General features: G+C 48.0%; 2 protein-coding genes across 2 annotated transcripts in view; one reads left to right on the top strand and one right to left on the bottom strand.

Annotated features, from left to right (window-relative positions):
• Positions 1-304: 304 nt before the first annotated feature.
• Positions 305-14,272, bottom strand: mrpl27 (mitochondrial ribosomal protein L27). Its single transcript, XM_085963200.1, has 4 exons — positions 13,969-14,272; positions 11,495-11,620; positions 7,676-7,743; positions 305-735 (listed from the first exon to the last, which is right to left on the bottom strand). Exons 1-4 carry the CDS (start codon positions 14,018-14,020, stop codon positions 529-531), a joined length of 453 nt encoding a protein of 150 aa, XP_085819326.1. The 5' UTR covers positions 14,021-14,272; the 3' UTR covers positions 305-528.
• Positions 14,273-17,204: 2,932 nt separating this feature from the next.
• The window catches only part of eme1 (essential meiotic structure-specific endonuclease 1), a 92,874-nt gene continuing 82,553 nt past the window's right edge, over positions 17,205-27,525 (top strand). Inside the window, exons 1-2 of the mRNA XM_085963199.1 lie at positions 17,205-17,297; positions 24,205-25,156. Coding sequence (XP_085819325.1) covers positions 24,232-25,156 — 925 coding nt within the window. The 5' untranslated portion in view covers positions 17,205-17,297; positions 24,205-24,231. The remainder of the gene's footprint in view (positions 17,298-24,204; positions 25,157-27,525) is intronic.

The following is a 27,525-nucleotide window of genomic DNA, read 5'->3' as shown; positions in this document are numbered from 1 at the left end:
CTCTCTGTCCTGATGTTGGGCCGTTCCCCAGACAGGCTGAGAACTCTCTGTCCTGATGTTGGGCCGTTCCCCAGACAGGCTGCGAACAACTCTCTGTCCTGATGCTGGGCTGGTATCTTCTCCAATGGCATTTCAGAGCAAGGGTCCAAATAACATGATCCAATTCAACCCCAGTCATAATTATAATACGTCACGTGGAAGTGGTTCAGAACATCAGCCTTTCTCTCCTAGAACTGAAGCTAAACTACAACGCACACTCTACTTCTCTGTATCACCCGGCAATCAGTACCAAGACAACAGGTGCTACTGCCAAAGGCATTACAGCATCAATTTATCACAGATCATTATTCAACATCACCAGAAAGAAGCTGTTGTAATTCAGGTGGTCCCTTGTGTCAATCTCATGGAATTCCTGGGATTCACATGGAGGATCCGCCAGGAGCTCAGACGATAGATCTCGGCTATTCAGTGACCACAAATTTGCCTTCATCCACCAGTCTGTTGTGCAGATAAACCCAGTCCACAGGATCAAAGCATATCCACCAGCTTAAAACAACCTTCCTGCTTGATGGGGACCACATTGATAAACGTCTTGTAAAGGACGGCCCCCTTTGGAAGGTGAGAGATCACTTTCATGGTTTCCAAGCTGCGGGGTGGAGGGACGTAGACCTCCTTAGTATAACAGACGTTGCCATCTTCAAGAGCAACAAGAGTCTTGTTCCGACCCATTGCCACCTGCGGTAAAAAGAATTCACGTTAAGTGTCCGTGTGTAAAGGCACTGCTCGTGGAATACTGAATGATGCACATCAGCAAGGTCTTGTGTTCAATTAGCTGCGCTCAGTGGAGTTGATGGTCGGGCAGGGGGCTATAAGTGACCTTAGCACCCCCGAGATGAAAGGGAAACCAGCCACGGTTCTGATCACTTTCCAGTGATCTCTGCTGGAGGGTGTACGTGTGTGGACATTGGGTGAGGACAGGGATAGACAATAGCCTCCCAACACTCACCATACAGGCTCACACATCAAGAATGGCCACTTGGGGCAAGGGACTGGAGGACAGCTGGCACCCAGGGAAAGGTACCCCAGCAAGAGCCAGCTCCCTCAAGGGATGAGGGGAAAACCTGGAACAAGCAAGTATCTGGTAACTTAACAAACAACTTACATTTCTATGGCTCAATTCACACACTCAGGACATCCCAAAGCGCTTTATAGCCAATCAGTTACTTTTGAAGTGCAGTCACGGTTATTTTGCAGGCAAACAGTCAACCAACCTGCACACAGCAAGACACGATTGATAAAACTGGAATAAGATAAACGACCATGTAGGTTGAGGGATAAATCTTGGTCAGGACACTAGGAGAACGCCTCTGTGCTACTTCGAATAGTGCCGTGGAATCTCTTGCATCCATCTGCCCAGGCAGATGGAGCCTCAGTTTAACATCTTATACAGGAGACAGCACCTCTGACAATGCAGCACTCCCTCAGTACAGCACTGTAACACGGGCAGAAGCAGACTTACCCCACAAGCAGTGGCACAACTGGTTGCCAAAGCAGGTTGCAAAAACTGAAAGGAATTTTTCAATTATTTTTTTAACTTTCTGGATAGTAACCAGAAGTGGGAACCCTGGTAGATTTCATCCAACTCCTTAACCCACTCCAAGAATACAATGTGACCCTTTTGACTGGTCTGTGGGAACTCTCTTTTTATAAGTTGCTCCTCTATCTTGACCCCAATGACTTGAAAGTTCAGATTAGTGGTCTCACTCACCCTGCCAGCTGCCACTCGCTCTCAGTGCCAGCAACCTTCCTGCACTGCCACGCCCAATATCTCTGCAACACAGCGCTTGCACCCAGCTGCCTGGCACAGGATGCAAAGAGCTGGGAACTCCACCTGCCTGGGCCGCCCACCCCGCTCCCAGTCACCTGGTTTGCTCTCTCCCAGTCGCCTGGTTTGCTCTCTCAGCCTGTGCCACCCACCCCACTCCCAGTCGCCTGGTTTGCTCTCTCAGCCTGTGCCACCCACCCCGCTCCCAGTCGCCTGGTTTGCTCTCACAGCCTGTGCCACCCACCCCGCTCCCAGTCACCTGGTTTGCTCTCTCCCAGTCGCCTGGTTTGCTCTCTCCCAGTCGCCTGGTTTGCTCTCTCCCAGTCGCCTGGTTTGCTCTCTCCCAGTCGCCTGGTTTGCTCTCTCCCAGTCACCTGGTTTGCTCTCTTCCAGTCGCCTGGTTTGCTCTCTCCCAGCCTGCGCTGTCACCTGATCCCCATGACCCAGAAGCATGATCGGCGCCAGGTTGCTGTCCTCAGCACGCTCTGGCACCAGTCATATCCCACATTCCCCTTGCCCCACACCAAGTGCTCTGGCCCTGCTCCCAGTTTAAGCAGATTCCCAAGTGCTCCAGTTCACTCCTGGGCCAATCCCTCATACTTGAATTAAAGGTGTGACTGTAGTGTATGTACCCGTCTATCTTTAAGGGAACTATTGAATGTAACCGTTCACCTTTAAGGGAACTACTTTAGGTGTGGCACTATTTGTTTGGCTTCTGTATACTGTAATACCGATAGTGACCACACCAGTATATAAGTGTTGCGGCATGATTGCTGGGGCAGATTCGCCCAGACCTTCGAATAGTAAAGACCTGTTTGTTGTTATTTCTGAAGTCTGTGTATTTATTAACTGCACAACCCACAGACTTTACAGTAGCGACGAGTCCGATCGTACCCTGTGGCAAGATTACCAAAGCAAGAAGAGCGTCGAAGAGAGGCAACCGCCCTCGTCGTGCTGCTGGAAGAAAACACGAGGCTGCAGCAGGAGGAAGGTGGAAGACTTTAGCAACAAAAGCTTCCGTCTGCAACAGGCACTGACTACCCCTCTACCACGGTGCGGAGTGAGCCGATCAGCAGGGAACAAGGCGGCCGAAGAGACTGTGAGTAGGGGAAGGTGTAGAGAATATCCGGAGGATAAGGGCAGAGCACTCGACCTCGGTCGAGGAGGAGCTGAGCCGGTCAAAAGTCGGGTCCAACGGCGTCGGGTGACAGCCGGACCGCGATCGGCGGGAAAAATCCAGGCAGCGACCGCAGCCACGAAGCGCTGAGCCTGCGAGTAGGCGCGGGAAGAGAAACCCAGCCGCAGCCGGGGAGGGAAACACCGGTCTGCGAGAGGGCTGGGGAGGCGAACGGGAACCGTGCGGGTGAGAGCCGGGTGCGGAGAGAGAGACTGCGAGGAGCCAGTCCAGCGGCTGAGCTGTTCTCCACCAACGGGGTACTCAGAGCCGGCAAAACCGAACGTGCGGGAGTGGGTGAGAGACACAGCCGAAAACGGGGTGAGAGACTGCGCGAGAGCCAGTCCAGCGGCTGAACTGTTCTCCAGCAACGGGGTACCCAGGGCCGGTAGCACCGAACGTGCGGGTGAGAGAGCGACAGAGCCGGGTACGGAGAGAGAGACTGCGCGAGAGCCAGTCCAGCGGCCGAACTGTCCTCCGTTAACGGGGTGTACCCAGCGCCGGTAGAGCCGTGCGGGAGGGAGGAAAAGACATAGCCGAGTAAGGGGAGCTGTGCGGAAGCCAGCCAGCGGCTGAACCTGTCCGCTGTGGGGGAAGCGTACCCCTTCCACCGGGAAGAAACGCGGGAAGCCGCCATTAGGTGGAGAAGACGCCAGAAGCGGGAAACCGCCATTGAAGTGGGCGGGGCGAGAAAGGAAGAGCGGGAAACCGCCATTTTCGCGGGAAAACCGCCATCTTGATTGACATACCGCCATCGAAGTGGGCGGGGAGAGAAGGAAAGAGCAGGAAACCGCCGATTTCGCGGGAAAACCGCCATCTTAGAAACAAACAAATAAATAAGAATATTTAAAGAAATACTGGTGCTGCTCCCAAGGGAAGAAAAATGCCTAAGCGAGGGAATATTAACGACTTTAATTCTGAAATAGAAGACTGGGCCACGTACGTGGAACGCATAGAGATCTATTGCGAAGCCAACAAAATAGAGGAAGACGACAAGGCGATAACATTGCTAAACTCGATGGGGGCAAAAACATACGGGCTCTTGAAGCATCTAATAGCACCAAATAAACCAGCGGATCAGACCTTCGAAGAGATTGTGGCTGTGCTGAAGGACCACTTGAACCCCACACCGCTGATGCTGGCTGAACGATTCAAATTCTACGCAAGAACGCAGAAGACGAAAGCAATGCGGAATACTTGGTCGAACTGCGTAGGCTAGCGAAGTACTGCCAGTTCGGAGGGAATCTGACAGAAGCGCTGCGGGACAAGCTCGTATGCGGATTGTCCAAAGAAGGGACGCAGAAGCGACTACTGGAAGAGAACGACCTCACACTGGACAGGGCTGTCCTTATAGCTGCATCGCACGAAGCCGCAGCGAAAGGAACGGCGGAAATGCAACTAAAGGCGGCGGCACTCGGGGTGGACCAAATTACTTCAAGCACAACAAAATGCTACCGTTGTGGGAAGACAACGCATGACCAGAATCAATGCTGGTTTAAGAACCAAGAGTGTAGGAAGTGTGGCAAACTGGGTCACATCGCGAAGGTATGCCGGTCCGGGAAAAAGACCAATAATCAAAGGAAGCCACCACCAGAAAAGTACAACAAGGTACACAAGGTGGCTGAGAAGAGTTCAGACGAACAGAATTCAGACTCAGACCCAAACAACCAGGAGCTGGGTAGTCTGAGAATCCACAATGTGGGTAAAGCAACGGATCTACAGGCCATCTGGGTCATACTAAAAATAGCTGGAGTCCAAGTAAGAATGGAGCTGGACACTGGATCAGCTCTATCAGTCATCAACCGAAGGGACTACCACCGGCTATTCTCTCACATACCTTTAAATACCAAGTTCGTATTACAGACATACACGGGGCATAACGTATACCCCGTGGGGAAAATAAGAGTCAAGGTGAGAGATAGGGGTAAAGAACACCCAAGAATGAACTTGTACGTATTATCTGAGGGAGGACCACCACTTCTAGGACGGGAGTGGATTAAGAAAATAGACATGGAATGGCATTACCTAAAAGCCATAATGAGGGAGGACTCGGTGCAAGCTATTAGCTCAGATTCTGAAATGGATGATAAGACCAAGTCGGAAATGGAAGACAAGGCTAAAAGGGACTTGCCGACGATGGGAAAGAAAACGAAGACATGCAGAAGGACTTATGGTACCAAGAAGAATAAAGCTGCAGAGCAGAACTCCAGGTTGACAGAGAATTCTGAGCCTGTTCAAGCAAAGGATTCATCCATGACGGAAGAACACCGAGCTCGGACGCAAACTTATGTCAAAGTACGACAACAATTAGAACGGTTGAGTGACCGTCTCGTACAGGAGATGAAAAATATGGAAAAGTTCTGGGACACCGAATGGGGGAACCTGGAAAGACTACAGAGACAGCTAGCTCAAGCAGAGAGCGACCATAGAGCCATCATGGTCAAATACCAATCACATTCCCCTGATGCTGTTCAGGAACTAGAATATTTACAGAATGAACCAAAGGAAGAGGAATCTTCAGGGAGCCAGGATTTTATTCCAGTTCTTCTCTACGACTCCTTACAAGCAGAGTGTGAGAAGTTGAAAGAACAGTATGAACAGGCCCAGGCTACAATTCTGGAGGGGGTTAACTCGGCAGCCTCCGAAAAGCTAGTTTCAGTAGAAGCATATGAACAACTAAAGGTTGAACATGAGCAAGAAGTCCAAAGGCTGCAGGAAATTCTTGATGAACTCAAGGCCAAGACAGACTCATCGATAGAAGCTCCATCCATAGATGAGCAATTAGAGGTGAAAATCATGGCAGAGCATGAAAGACAGGATGTCCAAGAACTTATAAAAACATTGAAGGACACCCAAGACAAGTATGAGGCGGCAATGACCGAGGTGCAACAACTTGAAGAACAGATTCAACTGGGAATCCTTTCAGTGGAAGAACAGGACACTGTAAGAATGGTCCCTGAACATGAACTAGAGAGCATCAGGGCGCAACTTTGCCGAGCGCTGAAAGCCAAATTTCAAGAGGAACGTAAGGTGGAAGTATTGGAGAAAGAGGTGGATGAAATGGAGAAGACTCTGATCCACCGTGTTCCCAGGGAAGAGTTAACGGTCGGCCAACTCCTTCATATGCTGAAGGACAAGACTCGGCAAGGGGAACAATCTGAACACGAGCTTCAATCTTCAGGGGGAACGAGTTCGGAGCTCTCAAAAGTCACGGAGATAGCTGAGGTGGCAACACAAATTTTACAAGGATGCCAAAAGTACATTGAATCACGTCAAGGTGAACAGAAGAATGTGGAAACCGTTATTTCAGTAGAAGGGTTAAATAGCCTGATAACGCAATTACCGATGGAAAGGAAGGTATTGAACTCACAAATGAGGTCCGTCGTGAAGGAATGGCAGATAACCCAGGAAGAGCGGGATGAATATGAATGCATGAAGAAGGCTTTTCAAGAAAGATGTTTAGGGAAGGAACCACCGTCAGCTAACGTCCAGACGGGTGAGGAGGAAGAAGAAGTCTCTCTCGCTGGCCTAACTCAGGACGAACCTGAATATTACCATGACCTGTTGAGTGACACTGAATATTACGAGGATGTGGTCTGCCCAGCTTGTGATGAAAACTCTCAAAGTGCTGAAATCCGGATGAAGCACTTAAGGTCTAAGGAACATAGAGAGTTGGTGGCGCTACAGCTGGCAGCCGAGAAAGGAGCTCCGAGAGTTCCAAAAAGGCAGAAAAGAAAAAGAAGAAGCAGAAGATAATAACTGTCTAAAATATTAGCACTTCTACCATTCCAGGCGGGACATTACGAAAGGAGCTAAATTAGTTGAAAAACTGGAAAATGTCAAGACAGCCAGTTGGTTGTAAAAGTCCGCACTGCTGGTTCAACAGGACGAAAGTTCAAGCTGTTACGTCAAGAAAAAGGCTATGGAGGAGTCACGCTAGCCAGGTGAACCGGCTACACCAAAGAAATGTTGTTCGGAACGAGTCAAGATCAGAGACAGAATCTATGAACTGTTTCCGCAGAGACTGAACCTGTGAACTGTTTCCACCGAGATTATATTTGTAAATTGTTTTATATGACATTGACTCCACCGAGATTATATCTGTAATTTGTTTTATAGGAAGTTGAAGATATGTATGTTTAACGGGGACTCTGTAAGTAATAAGCTAAAAAGGGAGGATTGTAGTGTATGTACCCGTCTATCTTTAAGGGAACTATTGAATGTAACCGTTCACCTTTAAGGGAACTACTTTAGGTGTGGCACTATTTGTTTGGCTTCTGTATACTGTAATACCGATAGTGACCACACCAGTATATAAGTGTTGTGGCATGATTGCTGGGGCAGATTCGCCCGGACCTTCGAATAGTAAAGACCTGTTTGTTGTTATTTCTGAAGTCTGTGTATTTATTAACTGCACAACCCACAGACTTTACAGTGACTACATCAACACTCTAGTTGTTAGGAACCCATGTCAACCCCCCTCCCGCCCCCATTAGGAATGGCTGCCTTCAGGAGTGGGGGGAGCAGAGAAAAGGTGCGAAAAGTGGTAACTAAAAAGGTCTGCTACCTGGGAGGATCCGAAACAAAATGAGACAGGGCAGCTGAACGTCTGTAACAAAAAGCGGATCTGAACCTTCTCCATTACTTTGCCCCAAAGGCTGGTCGTTACAACTTACATTGGCTCCTGGGTGCCAGCGAATCAGGCGCTGAGTTGCCAGAATGTTTCCTGTATGAACAAAATCCCCTGTGGGAACAAAGGCAAAGTGTCAGTCATTTCCCCAGCTTCGGGGGAGCTTGATGCCACAGTGCTCCTGTAACGGAAAGAAATTGTGAGGGAGCGGAGTGACGACGAACGCCCGCTCCCTTCCACATCAAACCTGAAGAGGGGTTATTTTTTTATCTGGGAAAATGAGTTTCTCCTATCCTCACATCTAAAGCCATGAACCATCTGCAACTGAGACCCCAGCTTGTGCTCATCAATGCCACTCTGAAACCTGCCACTAGGAGGCACTCAAGAGCAGCCTCATGAATCTCATGAAAAAGTGACTCCCCTCCAATCAGCTTTTCTCCCACACCCCCTTTGCTGGGAAATTGGTGATGTGGCAGACTGCAGCCGATAGCTCACGTCCCACCTTTCCAATGAGTTCAGTGTAACGGGTGTTTATGGGCATTTTAATCATTGTCACCAGCACTTCAGAGAAATGCAGCTTTTGGAGGAGTGTAAATATGTGAAGGACACTCAATCAGTGGCAACCTTTAAAATATGCTTTGGAACATATCAACCGATTCAAATACAAGTAACAACAGCTAGAGCTTTAATATTCACTGCAGTTAACTACCATTTTCCCGATCGTTGACAGGGAGAGAATAAGCGCAGGCACTCTCACTGGGAAGCGGTGAATATTGTAAGCATGACTTTGGGAGCCAAGCACTCTACCCTTTCAGCTACCAGTGAGCCACAAGGGCCCTCAGTTCGTAGCTCAAGTGTAACGTTGGCAGAGCCCTGTGGTCAGGTTGTCTAACACCCGCCCCCCGCCCCAGGGAATGTGGTTTGGGCCTAAGAAGTGGAGGAAAAACATATCAAAAATGTATGGCCTCTCCCCCGTGACTCAGTGTGTAACTAAGGTCCCAGTTCAATCCCTGATTAGTCGGAGTCAGCTGATTGCACTTGGGGTGTTCCAATTGGTCTCAGTACCTGGAGTAGGGAAGGGGAATAAAATAACCAGCCAGCACTCCTGCTCCTGATCACTATCCAGTAACCCTGTCTGTGGGACACAGCTGTGACATCCTCCACCGTCAAACAGCCTAACATTCACAGTGAAAGAGAAAATCAGCCAAAAAGTTAATGATTTGAAATTAAATCTATGGTTTGAAGATTACAGGAAGACATTAATAAACTTGCAGAATGGGAAAATAATTGGCAAATGAATTTCAACACAGATAAATGTGAGGTATTACATTTTGGTAGGAAGAATAGGGAGGTCACTTATTACTTGGAGGGTGCGAGTCTGGGTGGGGTGGAGGAACAAAGGGATCTCGGAGTACAAATACACAAATCACTAAAATTATCGACACAGGTTAGCAAGGCCATAAAAAAAAAAACAAGCACACTGGTTTATTTCTAGAGGGATAGAATTGAAAAGTAGTGAAGTTATGCTAAACCTGTATCGAACCTTGCTTAGACCACACTTGGAGCACTGCGTACAGTTCTGGCCGCCATATTATAAAAAGGATATAGAGGCACTTGCGAGGGTGCAGAGAAGATTTACAAGGATGATACCAGAAATGCGAGGGTGTACATATCAGGAAAGGATGAACAGGCTGGGTCTCTTTTCACTTGAAAAAAGGCTGAGGGGTGACCTAATAGAGGTCTTAAAAATTATGAAAGGTTTTAATAGGGTAAATACAGAAATAATGTTTCCACTTGTGGGGGAAGAGCATAACTAGAGGCCTCAATATAAGATAGTCACCAAGAAATCCAATAGGGAATTCAGAAGAAACTTCTTTACCCAGAGAGTGGTGAGAATGTGGAACTCGCTGCCACAGGGAGTGGTTGAGGCGATAGTATAGATCCATTTAAGGGGAGGCTGGACAAGCATATGAGGGAGAAGGGAACAGAGGGTTACGCTGATAGATTTAGATGAAGAAAGATGGGAGGAGACTTGAGTGGAGCATAAATGCCGGCATGGACTGGTTGGGCCGAATGGCCTGTTTCTGTGCCGTATATCTTATGTAATGTAATCCTATGTAAGATTTTAACAGACCCCTTTCGCCCTGACATATAGCTTATAAGCAGATTTTGAATCAGAGACTATCAGCTGTATAAACATGTCTGAGTGGAACTGTCCTCTCTAGCACTTGTACAGACGATCATGTTAGAAAGAACTTGCTTTTATACAGAACTTTAGCGCGTCTCTCCAGATGTTCCAAAGCGCTTAACGTCGAATGATTCGAGAGCATTCTCCGTTACCTGGGTAAACACAGCAGCCTTAATGTACATCACTTGACTCCGTTGTGTTGTACTGCAGGCAAGTTCAGCAACAGGTTACTGCTCGTACGTGAGATGTGCAGTTAGTACAAAGTCACCAGTCTGCCAGAAACATTCCCTGATGCCGGGTGAGGTTAAAGCAGACTAGAAATGGCAAAAGTGCAGTGTAGACCAGAGAAAGGGTGTGGTGAAATGTTCTAGCCCAGCTGTGGCCAGGCCCAACACAGTAGACCTGATTTAACTGCCAGCAGCAGATATTCATATTTACTGCTCCAGGTCCCAGCAATCCCCCCTCCTAAAGGGTGTGCTGGTACCTCTGACAGCACTGGCATCAACAACTTGTATTTATATAGCGTCTTTAATGTAGTGAAATGTCCCAAAGTGCTTCACAGGAAAGTTATCAAACAGATCTGACACTGAGCCACACAAGGAGATATTAGGACAAATGACCAAATGACCAAAAGCTGGGTCAAACAGGTAGGTTTTAAGAGGAGCAGACGTAGAGAGGCGGAGTGGTTTGGGGAGGGAAATCCAGAGCTTAGGGCCTTGGCAGCTGAAGGCACGGCCGCCAATACTGCAGCGATTAAAACCGGGGATGCTCAAGATGCCAGAATTGGAAGAGCGCAGAGATCTTGTAGGGCTGGAGGAGATTACAGAGATAGGGAAATATTTATTTCATAGGGTTACCTGACAAGTCTTACTAACAACAGTGACAACTTGCACTATAACAGGAGTGTTATCAAACAAGATTTGACACCAAGCTACATAAGGAGATATTAGGGCAGGTGACCAAAAGCTTGGTCGAAGAGTTAGGTTTTAAGGAGTGTCTTAAAGGATGAGAGAGTGGCGGAGAGGTTTAGGGAGGGAATTCCAAAGCTTAGGCCCGAGGCAACTGAAGGCACGGCCGCCAATGGTGGAGCGAAGGAAAGCAAAGATGCACAAGAGGCCAGAATTGGAGGAGCGTGGAGATTTCGGAGAGTTATAGGGCTGGAGGAGGTTACAGAGATAGGGAGTCCTCCTGTGAAGTAAATGGGGTATCAGATATTTGAGCCACTCCACACACTCCCAGGCAGAACAGACCTTCTCCAACTGACTGCCACTAAAGTAAGAAACACCCTCGACATTCTCAGATGCTGATACCAACACTGGAACAGAAGTCACAGAATTCGCTCAACTCCGAGACACAGTCATGCTTGCAATATTCGCTGCTCCCCAGGTGGAAGCTCCTGTGCTTATTCTATGGCTATCACTGATACTTTCAATGATCAGCCTTCTGGAGTGTGCAGGACTGGATTGCATGCTCCTCCCTTACCCCTACCACCAAGTGACGTGCTCTTGGAGGAAAGACCACTGCTTTTATATCAGATGCAATAATTAAGCTTTTCCTCTCTTTCTAGCTCCCAATGAAACTGGGGTTAAACCCAATGCTAGTTCCCAGCCCCATTGCTAATTAAGCAGCCTTGTCCAGCTCCCATGGAAAACATTGCCTTTCAAGGTCAGTATATACCATCGCCCTTCTTCCATCCGTAACGTCGACCTGGGCTCTTACCGCCCAGATTTTTGGAACTGCCTCCAGCCTTTTTGGATGCACATCTCACGGTAATAACTGCTGTCTGTGGAAGCGCCAAAAATCCTAAGGGAATATTAAAAGGAGAAACCATGTTACCATAAGAAAACATTACAACACTGAAAACATTCAACCAAAGGGGAAACTTCTCCTATACCCGGTTTATATTGGTCTACTGTTTCTAATTTAGTGACTTGGATTCAGAAACTGAATGCAATTAGAAGATATCAAACTGGGGGAGGCAGTGGAATTAAAAGTAGCAGCCCAGAAATTGCAGACCGAGTTGGATAAAATATATATGAGGGTGGAACAGTGACGGAGGATTTTTATTACAGACAAGTGTTGATATGCACATAGGAAGGAAACTTGGGTGACAGGCATACAGCCGTGAATGACATTGAAATAGCTGAGAATCAAGTTGAAAGAGAATCCTGGTAGAGTCAACATATCTAATCAAAGCAGCCAGCACAGTAGAATACAAGTCAGAGAAAGTCGTGATCAAACTGTATCCGGCTCTGGTCTGACCTGGAGTACGGTGTGCACTGCTGGTCACTGAGACACAAGGGAGACATTCAAGTGCTGGACACAGTGCAGAGAGAGCCATGAGGCTGATACCTAATGTTAAAAGGCTGAGCTACGAAAAGACAACAGAGAAACTCGGACTTTTCAACCCAAAGAGGCATCTGAGGGTGGGATCTTATACAAGGTAAAATCCAGAATATTACTTAGTAATAATATGTCCAGAGTAGGATAACAGGACACAGGTTGAAACAGTAAAAGGTAAATTTAGGACTGATATCAGGACATTCTTCTTTATACAAAGAGTGATCAACATTTGAAATGGACTCCAAGATAATGTGTGGTGCAGGGAAAACCCCCTAGATTAATTTACGAAACAATTGATGTTACAATGGGGAAACTGTAGAGTCTTACTGAACTGACAAATTACATTGGGCCAAATGGTCATCACCTTGAAATTCTGAAGATTACAAGAATGATGCTTCTAATTTCCACCCTTTGCATTCAGGTACTCTATCTTATTCTTCCCTGCCTGGATTTCTCTCTATCTCTGGCAATAGGCTTTCCACAGGCATCTATTTCAAGCCCATACCTACTCCCTCCCAACATCCTTTAAAAACTCCATCCCTTTCTCCCAGTTTGTCCGATTGTTGCATCTGCTATGCTGACTCCACCTGCTGTACCAGTGTGGGTGTCCTGCTTGTTTCCATGCCCAACTATCCAAACGCAGCAAATACCTCCTTCAGCCTAACAACCCTGCGAGATATCAGTGCTCCGCCAGTTCTGGCCTTTTGCGCATCCCCAATTTTAATCACTCCACCATTGGTGGATATGCCTTCAGCTGCTGAGGCCCTAAGCTCTGGAACTCCCTCCCTAAACCTCTCTTTCCTCCTTTAAGATGCTCCTGAAAACCCACCTCTTTTCTGCCCAAATATTCTCTTTTGTGCCTCGGTGTCAAATTTTGTTTGATAATGCTTTGGGTTGTTTTACTACATTAAAGGCGCTATATAAATGCAAGATGTTGTTGTAAATGCTAGTTGTTGCAAATGCTAGTTGTGGCAAATACTAGTTGTTGCAGGTTCCTCCTTAATTGTATCTGTTTCAGTGAAAAAACAATCTATTTTTGAACTTTTCTTTACAACTCTAACCTCATTCCTGGTATCCTTCTGGTGGATCTTCACTGGCCCTTTCCATGGCTCAAATATCCTTCCTATAATAGGGTGCTGAGAACTACATGCAACTGTGACCTATGCAAAATGTTGTACACATTCTGTATCACCTCCTTGCATTTACATATAATGGCCTTATGTATCAAATCTAGAATCCAAATAAATAACATTCCAAATAAGTGAGGATTGACAGATTTGTTTTTTTTTAAACATATAAACTTAAGCGGTTTGTGACGGTTAACTACAGCTTCTTCGGAGTCCTTCCCCATCTCCACTGCAAGTGATGCGTGTGCCCAGCTTTCTGTGGCTATAAACCTCGCCTCTGAGTCAGAAGGTTGTGGGTTCAAATCCCATTCCAGGAACTCGAGCGCATAAATCCAGGCTGACACTGCAGGAAGTGCCGTCTTTCGGATGAGACGTTAAACCGAGACCCCGTCTGATCTCTCAAGTGAATGTAAAAGTTCCCAAGGCACTATTTTGAAAAAGAGCAGGGGGGTCTGGCCAATATTTATCCCTCAATCAACATCACTAAAAATAGATTATCTGGTCATTATCACATTGCTGTTTGTGGGAGCTTGCTGTGCGCAAATTGGCTGCCGCGTTTCCTACATTACAACAGTGACTACACTTAAAAAAAAAGTACTTCACTGGCTGTAAAGATCTTTGGGACGTCCGGTGGTCGCTACAGAAATGCAAGTCTTTCCTTTTCTTGGCCGATAAACTCACCGGTCCGAGCACAGGCCCTGACCATTCGGCTCAAGGACCCGAGCGCCGCCATCTTGCTGACCCCTGACCCCTCCCCGAGCCGGGCTCTGCAGCGGCTGAGCGGCGCCCGACAACCAGAGACGCTGCGAGGTGAGCGGCGCTTTCTCTTTAAAACTTCCTTCTATCTTTGCCCGAATAATAACTATTTTTGCCGAGGCTTTTTTTTGGCTCCTCTCGATCACTGCAAAAGGAGGAAATTTTCAAGCGCAGCGTCTGATTCGAGCTCCGCCAGGGTGCTGCGCGTGCGCAATACCATGCCCACCGGCGCTTGTCGGAGTGGTGCGCATGCGCTGGCTGCCCGTTCGCTAGACTGCGCATGCGCTGGCTGCCCGTTCGCTAGACTGCGCATGCGCTGGGCTGCCCGTTCGCTAGACTGCGCATGCGTTATTTTGACCTGCGCTCTGAATTTAACGCAAAGCAGAAGCAGCGAGCCCCAGTGTGAGTGAGTGAGCGCCGAATGCGATTCATTTACATCTAGATCGTTTTGTTAAATTATACACCAAAAATTTCTATAACACAGCAAATTCTGGAAATACAGCGTGGTTTCGATAGTATCCTAAGGAGCCCTAAATAACAACAGAAAATGCTGGAAAAACTCAGGTGGTCAGGCAACATCCGTGGAGAGCAATTTGAGTTGACGTTTCGGGTCGAAACCATTCTTCAAAACTGGAAAGAAAAGAAAATAGATCGAATGCAAGGCTGCGATCGAACAAAAGAGACAATAAAAGGTATTCGAAGCCAGACGAGATGGTAATAGGCCCGTGGAGACAAAAGGCAGCTGAGATTCGGTGTGAAGCGTACTGGTAGGTAAGAGACAGCTGCCAGGTGAGAGAGAGAAACAAAAGGAAAGGGGGGGGTGGGGGTGGAAGGAGGACCCAAAACAAAGGGGTGGAAAAAATTAAAAGTTAAAAAGTAATAGGGGCCGAGGTTATGATCTGAAATTGTTGAACTCGAAGTGCCTAATCGGAAGATGAGGTGCTGTTCCTCGAGTTTACGTTGAGCTTCCGTGGAACAATATTGAGTTCAACAATTTCAGATCATAACCTCGGCCCCTATTACTTTTTAACTTATAATTTTTTCCACCCCTTTGTTTTGGGTCCTCCTCCTCCTCCTTTTGTTTCTCTCTCTTACCTGCCAGTACACTTCACACCGAATCTCAGCTGCCTGTTGTCTCCACGGGCCTATTACCATCTCGTCTGGCTTCGAATACCTTTTATTGTCTCTTTTGTTTGATCGCAGCCTTGCCTTCGATCTATTTTCTTTTCTTTCCAGTTTTGAAGAAGGGTTCCGAACGTCAACTCAAATTTCTCTCCACGCATGTTGCCTGACCTGCTGAGTTTTTCCAGCATTTTCTGTTGTTATTTCGGATTTCCAGCATCTGCAGTATTTTGCTATCGTCCTAAGGAGCCCTGTCGCTCAGCCAGTGTGGGGGCGGGGCGGGGCGGGGCGGGCCGCGCTTTCCCACACTGCACTGCAGTTTGCAGATTTAGCACATCGCTTTCCCGCCATCCGGTTGGTGAGAGCTGCTGTTCCTTGATAGGTCACTTACGCTGTCCGTCAAAGCGGTCTTACATTTCCATTGGACTATAACGCGCTGGGTTTTTAGGCTGAGCTGATTGGATGCCATGCCGGCTGCTTGGCCAATGGGTGGCGAGTGAGCGGGTTTAGCGCGAGCGGGCGGGGGTTGAAAAGCGAGAGGCGCGTGAGCAACACAGAGCGCGGAGCCCGCACCGGAACAGGAGCTTGTCCCCAGAGCCCACCCGCCCGCACCGGAACAGCCGCTTGTCCCCAGAGCCCACCCGCCCCAGGACAGCCGCTTGTCCCCAGCCCACCCGCCCGCACCGGAACAGGAGCTTGTCCCCAGAGCCCACCCGCCCCGGGACAGCCGCTTGTCCCCAGAGCCCACCCGCCCCGGGACAGCCGCTTGTCCCCAGCCCGCCCCGGGAACAGGAGCTTGTCCCCAGAGCCCACCCGCCCGCCCCGGGAACAGGAGCTTGTCCCCAGAGCCCACCCGCCCGCCCCGGGAACAGGAGCTTGTCCCCAGAGCCCACCCGCCCGCCCCGGGAACAGGAGCTTGTCCCCAGAGCCCACCCGCCCCAGGACAGCCGCTTGTCCCCAGCCCACCCGCCCCGGGACAGCCGCTTGTCCCCAGCCCGCCCCGGGAACAGGAGCTTGTCCCCAGCCAGCCCGCCCGCCCCGGGACAGCCGCTTGTCCCCAGCCAGCCCGCCCGCCCCGGGACAGCCGCTTGTCCCCAGCCCGCCCGCCCGCCCCGGGAACAGGAGCTTGTCCCCAGAGCCCACCCCGGGACAGCCGCTTGTCCCCAGCCAGCCCGCCCGCCCCGGGACAGCCGCTTGTCCCCAGCCAGCCCGCCCGTCCCGGGACAGCCGCTTGTCCCCAGCCCGCCCGCCCCGGGACAGCCGCTTGTCCCCAGCCCGCCCGCCCCGGGACAGCCGCTTGTCCCCAGCCAGCCCGCCCGCCCCGGGACAGCCGCTTGTCCCCAGCCAGCCCGCCCGTCCCGGGACAGCCGCTTGTCCCCAGCCAGCCCGCCCGCCCCGGGACAGCCGCTTGTCCCCAGCGCCCACCCGCCCCGGGACAGCCGCTTGTCCCCAGCGCCCACCCGCCCCGGGACAGCCGCTTGTCCCCAGCCAGCCCGAGGACAGCCGCTTGTCCCCAGCCCGCCCGCCCCGGGACAGCCGCTTGTCCCCAGCCAGCCCGCCCGCCCCGGGACAGCCGCTTGTCCCCAGAGCCCACCCGCCCCGGGACAGCCGCTTGTCCCCAGCCAGCCCGCCCGCCCCGGGACAGCCGCTTGTCCCCAGCCAGCCCGCCCGCCCCGGGACAGCCGCTTGTCCCCAGCCCGCCCGCCCGCCCCGGGACAGCCGCTTGTCCCCAGCCCGCCCCGGGACAGCCGCTTGTCCCCAGCCAGCCCGCCCGCCCCGGGACAGCCGCTTGTCCCCAGCCCGCCCGCCCGCCCCGGGACAGCCGCTTGTCCCCAGCCAGCCCCGGGACAGCCGCTTGTCCCCAGCCCGCCCCGGGACAGCCGCTTGTCCCCAGCCCGCCCCGGGACCCAAAGGACGGAGCACAGAGCCCGGCCGTCCAGGGATAGCAGCTTGTCCCCGGCCGACTGCCTGTCCTCCTGTCTCCGGCCCAGAGCCCGCAACCTGTCCCGGGGTCTGTCCTCCGGGCTCGTGGCTTTGTCTCGGGCCTTCAGTCAGTCTGTCTGTCCGTCCGGGAGTTTCTGATCCGCGAATTGATGCCGGGGTTTTGCTTCTCGCTGTGCTCGTAGGCCCAGGTAGGGTCAGCACATCTTACTCAACCCTTTCAATTAAATGTCAACATCTTGCTGTCCCGGGAGCTGTTATGACCTCTGGCGCACATGTTATAAACATGTTATATATATATATACCTGTTATACATACCTGTTATGTAGACATGTGTACATTATATGCACTTACACATTCTACACATGCATATTATACACACCCGCATGTACAGGACATACATAGAAACACAATGTGCTTGAGTTATTTTTTCAAAAAAGTTTTTACATGATGAAAGACTGCGCTTATATTTTTTTATCATATAAATGAATAGACGTGGAGTGTCAGTCGCCGTTTCTAACCCTCCTTTAACTTCAAACATGTGTTGTCAATACTGATGCAGGCCCCAGTCAATAGTCACTTAATTTCATAAATGAATAGAATGTCGAGCTGTACAGCTCCTGTTTTCTTGTAACAGTTTGTTCATTGATGTAGAAAAGGTTAATGGGTATCTAATGGAGGCTTTCAAAACTGCCAAAGGTTTTTTAGAAGGTAAACAATGAAAGACTAGTGGCTCTCTTAGGGTTTTCCCACAAAATAAAGACGACGACAATTTTTTAATCTAATTGATCTCAGGATGACACTGGCAAGACTGCATTTATTACCTAGTTGCTCTGGGCTTTCCTGAACTATGCAATCCATTTAATGTCACATCAGTGGTCATTAAGAGTTACCACATATTGTATGATTAGTCTCGTGTAGGCCAGACTGGGCAGGGGGTGTCCGGCTTCCTCCCTGAAGAACATTAGTGAACCAGTTAGGTTTTCATGACAGTCTGCCACCGTTTACCCATAAATTACCAAATGTATTAAATTCAGTATTGAGCCCTCTGGGTTGTTAGTCCAGCACTGTAACCACGACACAACTGCAGAGACCAAGCCCCATCTTCACACGGAGGACACTTTTTCATGTCGTGTGGCACTACCACCGTGCTAAGTGCGATAGATTAAGTGGATCTAGTAGCTCAAAACTGGGCATCCATGAGGCGATATTGGCCATCAGCAGAATTGTATTCCACCACAATCTGTAACCTCATGGCCTGACATATCGCTTACCCCTCCATTATCATAAAGCCAGGAGACCAACCCTAGTTCAATTTGGAGTGTGGAGTGCTGGGAGCAGCACCAAGTGTACCTGAAAATGAGGTGCCGACCTGGTGATGCTACAACACAGGACTACTTGCATGCTAAACAGCGGAAGCAGCATGGTATAGACAGAGCTAAGCGATCCCACAACCAACTGATCAGATCAAAGCACTGCAGTCCTGCCACATCCAGTCATGAATGGCTCCATGAACATCCCCATCCTCAATGATGGTGGAGTCCAGCACATGAGTGCAAAAGACAAGACTGAAGTGTTTGCAATCATTTTCAGCCAGAAGTGCGGAGTGGCTGATCCATCTCTGCCTCCTGCTGATGTCCCCACCATCACAGATGCCAGTCTTCAGCCAATTCGATTCACGCTGTGACATCAAGAAACGGTTGAGTGCACTGGATACAGCAAAGCTCCCAACAACATCCAGCTGTAATGCTGAAGACCTGTGCTTCAGAACTAGCCACACCTCTAGCCGAGCTGTTCAGTACAGCCACAGCACTGGCATCTACCCAACAATGGAAAATTGCTCCGGCATGTCCTGTCCACAAAAAGGACACGTCCGAGCTGGTCAATTACCTACCTACCGCTCTATCAGCCTACTCTCAATCATGAGCAAAGTGATGGAAGGAGTCATCAACAGTGCTGTAAAGTGGCAGTTACTCACCATGAATCTGTTCACCGATGCTCAGTCTGGTTTCTGCCAGAATCACTCGGCTCCAGATCACTCGGCTCCAGATCACTCGGCTCCAGGATCACTCGGCTCCAGATCTCCTCGGCTTTTGTTCAAACATGAACACGAGCTGCGTTCCAGAGGTGAGGTAAAAGTGACTGCCCCTGACATCAAGGCCATCATTTGACCGAGTGTCGTACTGAGGAGACCTAGTCAGTGGGGATCAGGGGAAAAGCTCCAGTGGCTGGAGTCATACCTGCTATAAAGGTAGATGGTTGTGGCATTGAAGACGCCATGGGAAGTTTTACTACGTTAAAGGTGCTGTATAAATGCAAGTGGTTGTTGGAAGCCAGTCTCATTAGCCCCAGGACATTGCTGCAGGTGTTTCTCAGGGCAGGTGTTTCTCAGGGCAGGTGTTTCTCAGGGCAGGTGTTTCTCAGGGCAGCTTTCCAGGCTGAACTTTCTTCAGCTGATTTATCAATGATTTTCCCTCCATCACAGTAAGTGGGGCTGTTCGTTGATTGCACAGCGCTCAGTTTCATTCGCGATTCCTCAGATAATGAAGCAGTCCGTGCCCACGTGCAGTAGGACTTGGACAACGTCCAGGCTTGTGCTGATAAGTGGCAAGTAACATTTGCGCCACACACGTGCCAGGCAATGACCATCTCCCCTTGACATTCAATGGCATTGCTATCACCGAATTCCCCACCATCAACATCCTGGGGGGGGTCACCATTGACCAGAAACTAAACTGAATCAGCCACATAAATACTGTGGCAACAAGAGCAAGTCAGTGGCTGGGTATACTGCGGCGAGTGTCTCCACCTTAACCCCCAAAGCCTTTCCGCCATCTACAAGGCACAAGTCAGGAGTGTGATGGAATACTCTCCACTTGCCTTACTTAATGGAGCAGCCTCAACAACACTCAAGGACACCATCCAGGTCAAAGAAGTCTGCTTGATTGGCACCCCATCCACCACCTAAATCATTCACTCCCTCCACACTGGCTCACCGTGGCTGCAGTGTGTACCATCGACAGGATTTTTGAAAAATAGCGCAATTTGCGCCCAGATTGCCGACTGCTGAAAACGGAAACTCGACCTGTAGATCTCTAAATAGAGAAACATCTGGCAGGCTGCCACAATTAGCCAAGGAAGATAGGTAAAAAAAATAGGTAATGATGGTAGGAAAGGCATCCCGAGGGAGCAGGAAGCCCGAGAGAGTGGGAGCTGGGTCCTGTGGCATATCAGGAGGTGGTGGGAAAAGCCGGCAGCATTCTTCGCCGAGAGAAAAACACTTGGAAAAGTTTCATGAACCACTGGCTTAAGAATAGAAATGGAGGGGGAGAGAAAGCTGAAGCTGAGGAAGTGATGAGTAGTTGTTCTAAACTCACTCTTATCCAGGAGGAAGTGTAGGAATGTTGCTGAAGCTGTGAGGCTCAATCGTGCTGCTGTAGGTACATGTATTGGGATCTGCAGCTTGAGAAGCTCCCTCTAATGATCGAAGTGTGTAGTTGGAGGGTGACTGTCACAATGGTAATACCCAAATAAGGAGTATTTGACATACATAGCAAATCTATACATTGCAACTTGTCCAGAAAGCTTGGCGATTGTCACTGGAAGGACAAAGGGGAAATGAGAAGAAATGATTTTTTACAGAGGATTTTTAGAATGTGGAATGCTTTACTACAAGTGGCTATTGAGGTAGAGTTCTCATTTCAAATACTTATTCAATTGCATTTGAAAAGTAATATAATTGGATATTGGGGCAGGGAAATGGGATTGCAGTCGGCAGCTCCAGCTAAAGAACCACCAGTGGAGCCAGTCACAGTGGGGTGAACGCTGCTTTTTGTTGCTGTGATTTCTCAATTAATCCTGACATTTTTTGAATGAATGTTTTATTTTTGACCTGCAAAAACATATATTTGCCCACAGTTGATTTTTAACTACATTTCAGGATAAAATCTGACAATCTATGGTTAGGAAGCTCTTCACTCCATTCAAATACAGCAAAAAAAAAAAATTCTTCCAGCAGGTATTATGCCCAGTGAGAAATCAGTACCTTCAATAGAGGAGAGAGAAAATTCAGCAGCAAAGAAAGTCTTTGTACAGTCTCCTACTCTAACTCATTCTTTCTGAGGACATCATAACTCACTTCTTCCTTCCTACAATCTCCCAGTTTTTAACATCTGGGATTAGCATCATCTAATTGCTATTTCCTGGTTCAGATCCTTGGAGGTGTCCTGCAAAAGGGACTTTGTTTTTTTTTAAAACCCCTGCTAGGTGCAGGGCTTCTGCTGTCTCACTCCAGCCCAAGATAGGTTGAGTGGATGATCACGGGCCTGCTCCCTCCAAGTTCCATCAGAATGTATTGCTGCCCCAAGCTCTCTCTGATGTTGCATGCACAAGGCAGTGCTTACAAAAATCGGTGGCAATGCTCCTCTTTCCAACCAAGTTTGTGATGGTACATCGATAGATCCTTTGGATGCTTCTGAAAACACTTTTTGTTCTCTGCAGGGCTGCTTAAGAGAGTTGCTTGTGATGACAGACCATTTCATCTCTGAGCGTAAGGGGTATCAGAGGGAACAACCTACAAAATAACTCTCCAGTTAATTAGGAATGCTATACATTGGCACAAACCGTGGAACAATCTGCCTACCCAGATGGTCCTGCTGATTAAGCACAGCGTGGAGGCAAGGGTGAAAAGTAGGAGTATGAGCAGGGAGGGGAATCTTTCAACAAGGTCACTAGATAACAAATCAAGAATGAGAACCCTGATTGATTGATTTATTCCCCACAGCCGGTGTCACTGAGGCTAATTATAGTGTTTGAGATGAGCAACCATTGGATCATAACAGCATTTTCTTCACCCAAAGGCTATTAGGGGAGCCTAAAAGTGTTTTTTGATGACTACTATAATGTATACTGAATTCTTTGTTCCCTTCTAAATTTACTTTTAGAAATGCAAGATAATTTGCTTAATGTACCCTTTTGTAATTCCTGATGTAATATTGTCCCAGTCTTTTAATTCGTGTTCTTGCAGTTCACTTTCAACTTATCATCAGCACTGTTTCCAGCTATTAAAACTATATTAAAATTGCAGAGGCTTAACAAATCAACATTGGTTTAATCTCGAATGTTCATTCTCAAGGTTTATAATGTCACTTTCAAGAGGTTAAAGTTTCAGAATTCTGACGAGGTGGTGGTTACAAGCTTTTCACCTCTGGGACCCAGCTTTGAATCTAACCTTGAATCAAGTCTCCTCTGCCTGCTGGCTGTAAGGGTTATATGTGAAATTCGTTTTCAGACTGAATCTAGTTCTTGGGCTTGGGATCTGGTTTAAGATTGCAAACTTATTAGGAATTAGAATCATAGAAAGTTACAGCACGGAAGGAGGCCATTTCGGCCCATCGTGTCCGCGCCGGCCAACAGAGAGCTATCCAGCCTAATCCCACTTCCCAGCTCTCGGTCCGTAGCCCTGCAGGTTGGAGCATCCCAAGTGCACATCCAAGTACTTTTTAAATGTGGTTAGGGTTCCTGCCTCTACCACCCTTTCAGGCAGTGAGTTCCAGACCCCCACAACCCTCTGGGTGAAGAAATTTCCCCTCAAATCCCCTCTAAACCTTCCCCCAATTACTTTAAATCGGTGCCCCCTGGTTTTTGACCCCTCTGCTAATGGAAATAGGTCCTTTCTATCCACTTTATCGATGCCCCTCATAATTTTATACACCTCAATAAGGTCTCCCCTCAGCCTCCTCTGTTCCAAGGAAAACAGACCCAGCCTATCCAGTCTTTCCTCATAGCTAAGATTCTATACTCCCGGCAACATCCTTGTAAATCTCCTCTGTACCCTCTCTAGTGCAATCACATCTTTCCTGTAATGTGGTGACCAGAACTGCACGCAGTACTCTAGCTGAGGCCTAACTAGTGTTTTATACAGTTGAAGCATAACCCCCCCTGCTCTTGTATTCTATGCCACGGCTAATAAAGGCAAGCATTCCGTATGCCTTCTTAACCACCTTATCTACCTGACCTACCTTCAGGGATCTGTGGACATGCACTCCAGGGTCCCTTTGTTCCTCTACACTACTCAGTGTCCTACCATTTAATGTGTATTCCCTTTCCCTGTTAGCCCTCCCCAAATGCATTACCTCACACTTCTCCGGATTGAATTCCATTTGCCACTGTCCTGCCCACCTGACCAATTTATTGATATCTTCCTGCAGTCTACAGCTTCCTCCTTCAGTATCAACCACACAGCCGATCTTAGTATCATCTGCAAACTTCTTAATCATACTCCCTATATTCAAGTCTAGATCATTGATATATACCACAAAAAGCAAGGGACCTAGTACTGAGCCCTGCGGAACCCCACTGGAAACAGCCTTCCAGTCACAAAAACACCCATCAACCATTACCCTCTGCTTCCTGTCTCCGAGCCAGTTTTAAATCCAACTTGATACTTTGCCCTGGATCCCATGGGCTTTTAAGTTCGTGACCAGTCTGCCATGTGGAACCTTATCAAAAGCCTTGCTAAAGTCCATATACACTACATCAAACGCACTACCCTCATCTACCCTTCTTGTTACCTCAAAAAATTCAGTCAAGTTTGTCAGACACGTCCTTCCCTTAACAAATCCGTGCTGACTATCCTTGATTAATCCGTGTCTTTCTAAACGAAGATTTATCCTGTCCTTCAGAATTCTTTCCAATAATTTTCCTACCACCGAGGTTAGGCTGACTGGCCTGTAATTACTCGGTCTATCCCTTTCTCCCTTTTTAAACAAGGGTACCACATTATTAAATGGCAGAAAGTTCACAGGATGGCTGTTGTGGCAAATGGAAAAATGTAACCCAGGTGTTTTTAGAGGTGCTACTCGCATGTTGATGCTGAGGCATATTGTTGAGGCAGATTTGAGGGAGCTTTACTGTGACTCTGACCTGTGCTGTATCTCACCTGGGAGTGCTAGATACTGATACTGGGTGCCTGTAGTGGGAACTATTCCATTCTGCAGTACAACCATTCTTCACCTTGAGCAGCACAAAACACACCAAAAAATTGAAGTCTGTAGAATTCTATATTTATGTCACTATTTCATATTTTTTCTGTTTGAGGCGTGACAGCTTGGCGTTGACAGGAGGATGCTGTGGTGTGATGATGGTTCGGAAGAAGAAGCTAATGTCACAGACTTAAATAACGATTCAGCGGAGCTGCCTATTTTCAGCTTCACTGGCCTACGAAGCCATACAGCCTGTGATGGCACATTGGATATCAAACGCAGAGCTCCAGCACAGCTGGATTCAATTGTCATCGAAGGCTCAAACTCTGAAAGCAGTCACCCTCCGTTGGCCAAAACTAGATGCTCTCAGCCGAATCTCAGCCACCCTGTTAAGTGCTTGCCCAAGGAAGTAGTAACGGTTGTGAGTAGTGAGAGTGATGGTGAAGAGGATCTAATCATCCCTCTAATGGAGAGACTGAAGGCAAGGCTTACTGTGAACGAAAAGGTTGAAAAGTCTGACCACTCGCTTTCCAAATCTAGTCAAGAAAATTCCAGTCATAACCCTGTGCTTGGGACTTCAATTCCCAATAACCCTCAACTTAGTCAAGTTGATCCCGAGATTAAGACGACTGATGTTTCTGTGCTCAGAACAGGCCAAGCTACGGGACCTTCATTCATTAGACGGAGAACGTTCCCTTCTCGCTCCAAATGGGACATTTCAGACTCTGATGAAGGCGATAAAGTGTGCGTGTTGCAACCAACAAAATCGTGTGAGCCTCGTAATAATCCAACTCAGCAGAGTGTCGGGAATGCGCCGTCCTCCAGGGAAGTGGCATCAGATCCGTCCCACCCACAGAAAAAGATTAAACGGAATGCGGCGGAAACAGAAAAGGCTCAACTGGAGGCACTGAAAAAATGCCAAGAACGAGAGCAGCAGCGTGCAGAGAAGGAAAATATTCGTCAGCAACGGGAAGAGGAAAAAGCTAGGAGAAAGGAGTTGGCTGACGTTGAGAAGATGTTGAGACCAGGGGAATGCCTCAGACACATGCTGGTCTCCATTGATCCAGGTAAGTTTTAAAGAAACAATATGATTTGGATGTAATGAGAAATCAATGAGGGCAGTTGTTACAGCAGAACTTAAGTTAGCCATTGTTGCAAGAATTATGTAGTTTAATAACAGTGGAAATATTTTTATGTACTGGATGCAACAGGTTAGACTGTCCTTCCACCTCTGGGTCTAGGACTTCAATCTGGCCCAGACTGCTGGGATGCAAATCTGCTGGCTGTAAGGGATCCTGTGTGAAATGGATTTGGGAAGCCTCAATCCAGGCAATCAAAGTGTCCCTACTTCAGCACTCAGAGAGACCACAGGATGGCTGGTTTGGAAAACTGAAACATACCACATTGACATCATTGGTGGTTGGGGCTGCGTCTGAGTTTAAAAATTCACAAAACAAGCCTTTTTCCCCACTCGAGGGACTTGAGCATAAAAACCTAGGCTGACACTGCGCTGCAGTGCTGAGGGAGTGCCGCACTGTCGGAGGTGCCGTCCTTCGGATGAGACGTTAAACCCAGGTCCCGTCTGCTCTCTCAGGTGGATGTAAAAGATCCCACGGCAGTATTTTGAAGAGGAGCAGGGGGAGTTCTCCCTGGTGTCCTGGACCAATATTTATCCCTCAACCAACATCACTAAAACAGATTATCTGGTCATTATCACATTGCTGTTTGTGGGAGCTTGCTGTGCACAAATTGGCTGCTGTGTTTCCCTCATTACGACAGTGACTCCACTTCAAAAGTACTTCATTGGCTGTAAAGCGCTTTGAGACATCTAGAGGTGAAAGGCGCGGGAGAAATGCAAGTTCTTTTCTTTTACGGGTAGTAAAGACGAGAGAGGATTGTGGTTATTTTCCACAATGTGAGAAGTGATTTAAAAGTTGGACCTTAATATACAAATGTAAGCTAAATAGGGGCATTCAGAGCTTGGGTATGTGTAAAAATATTCATTAATATTGTGTCTGACCGAAAGTTGTTTAAACCTGTGATCGCTGGTATTTTAAAACTCCTTTTTCTTTGAAACAGCCTGTTTATTAAGATTTGCTGCATAATGCTCATCATCTGTCCAGTATAAGTGATACTGCTCCAGAGGCCGGCTGGTGTAACTACCATCTGGCTGTTCCCAGACATCGCTCATGCTCTATGCCAAGGACCACTGCCATGAATGAGCCTTCTCGTGACCTCATGGCTTTGGGTAGCAGAAGAAAAATCAGTATCATTAGACTATAACTAGATGTCGGGTTCATTCAAAGTAACGATTGTACAGTAGCAAAAGATCAATTTCATCAGATTTCATTAATGTAAAATATTTGACTTAACTACTCAGTTCACAAATTAATAAAATACACAATGCTTTATTACCTCGCCTAATAACACCGAATCTGGACAGTAACCTGGTTTTCACAGCAGGGAGTAGTCCACAGGTTGTCTCTGAGAAAGTTAATTGACCGCTCCTAGCCCAGCTAGAAAGATTTCTGCAGTTCAGCAATTCTCCTTGTTCCATCGATTTAGAAATGGATGCAAAGCTTAGCTGTGAGGTTTAGTGTACCCCTTGAAGCCTTCCTGTGTTCACTTTCACATCAATGGAACAAGGACTGAGCTGGCAGAAAGCTGCCAAACAGATTTGTCTGTCTGGGCCGTCAGTCAACACTCTCCTCCAGAGATGCTCAACAATCAAAGGATACAATGATATACAATAGCAAAATTCTGCGGATGCTGGAAATCTGAAATAACAACAGAAACCGCTGGAAAAACTCAGCAGGCCAGGACAGCATCCGTGGAGAGAGAAACAGTTAACGTTTCAGGTCGATGCCCCTTCGTCAGAACCTGGCTGCACTTGGCTTGAGAGCCTCAACTATTGGAAAGCGTCTGCTTCTATCTACCCTGTCCCAGCCTTTCATAACTTTAAGCATTTCTGTTATATTATCCCTGCTTGCTTGATGAGTTATTTTAACATCTCCTGATGGGTTAACTTAACATGTTGATGGAGCTACAATTTGTAGATCACGGTTTGCAGATTTGAGGATTTATTTCTCCGCATGGTATGACTTTCCGTGACTGTTCTCTCCTCTCCATGTGCTCTCTTCCGTGTTTTACCGTCTCAAAGTATTGGATCCTTCTTTCACCGCCCCACACAAAATATTTCAATCTTGTATTTTGCACTCAAATCATTTGAATGATATTTAATAGCCGTCAAATTGATTTTATCCTGCAGTTACCTGTCGTTAATGTGGAATAAAAGAGCCATTTTGACTCATTTGAAACAGCCATGTTTGTACACTTCTTACATAAGTGAAATAACTATTTCAAAATAGCCAGGTGATGAGATAATAGGTTTTGTTAAATTTATTAATTTTGTTGAGTTATGCATGCTTTCTCAGGT

Source organism: Somniosus microcephalus, chromosome 21, assembly GCF_052327205.1.
Source record: "Somniosus microcephalus isolate GS21.2 chromosome 21, FLI_Smic_1.0, whole genome shotgun sequence".
NCBI classification, from domain to species: Eukaryota; Metazoa; Chordata; class Chondrichthyes; order Squaliformes; family Somniosidae; genus Somniosus; species Somniosus microcephalus.
Note: the sequence above shows the minus strand (reverse complement) of the source record. Positions and strands in the feature narration are given on the sequence as shown.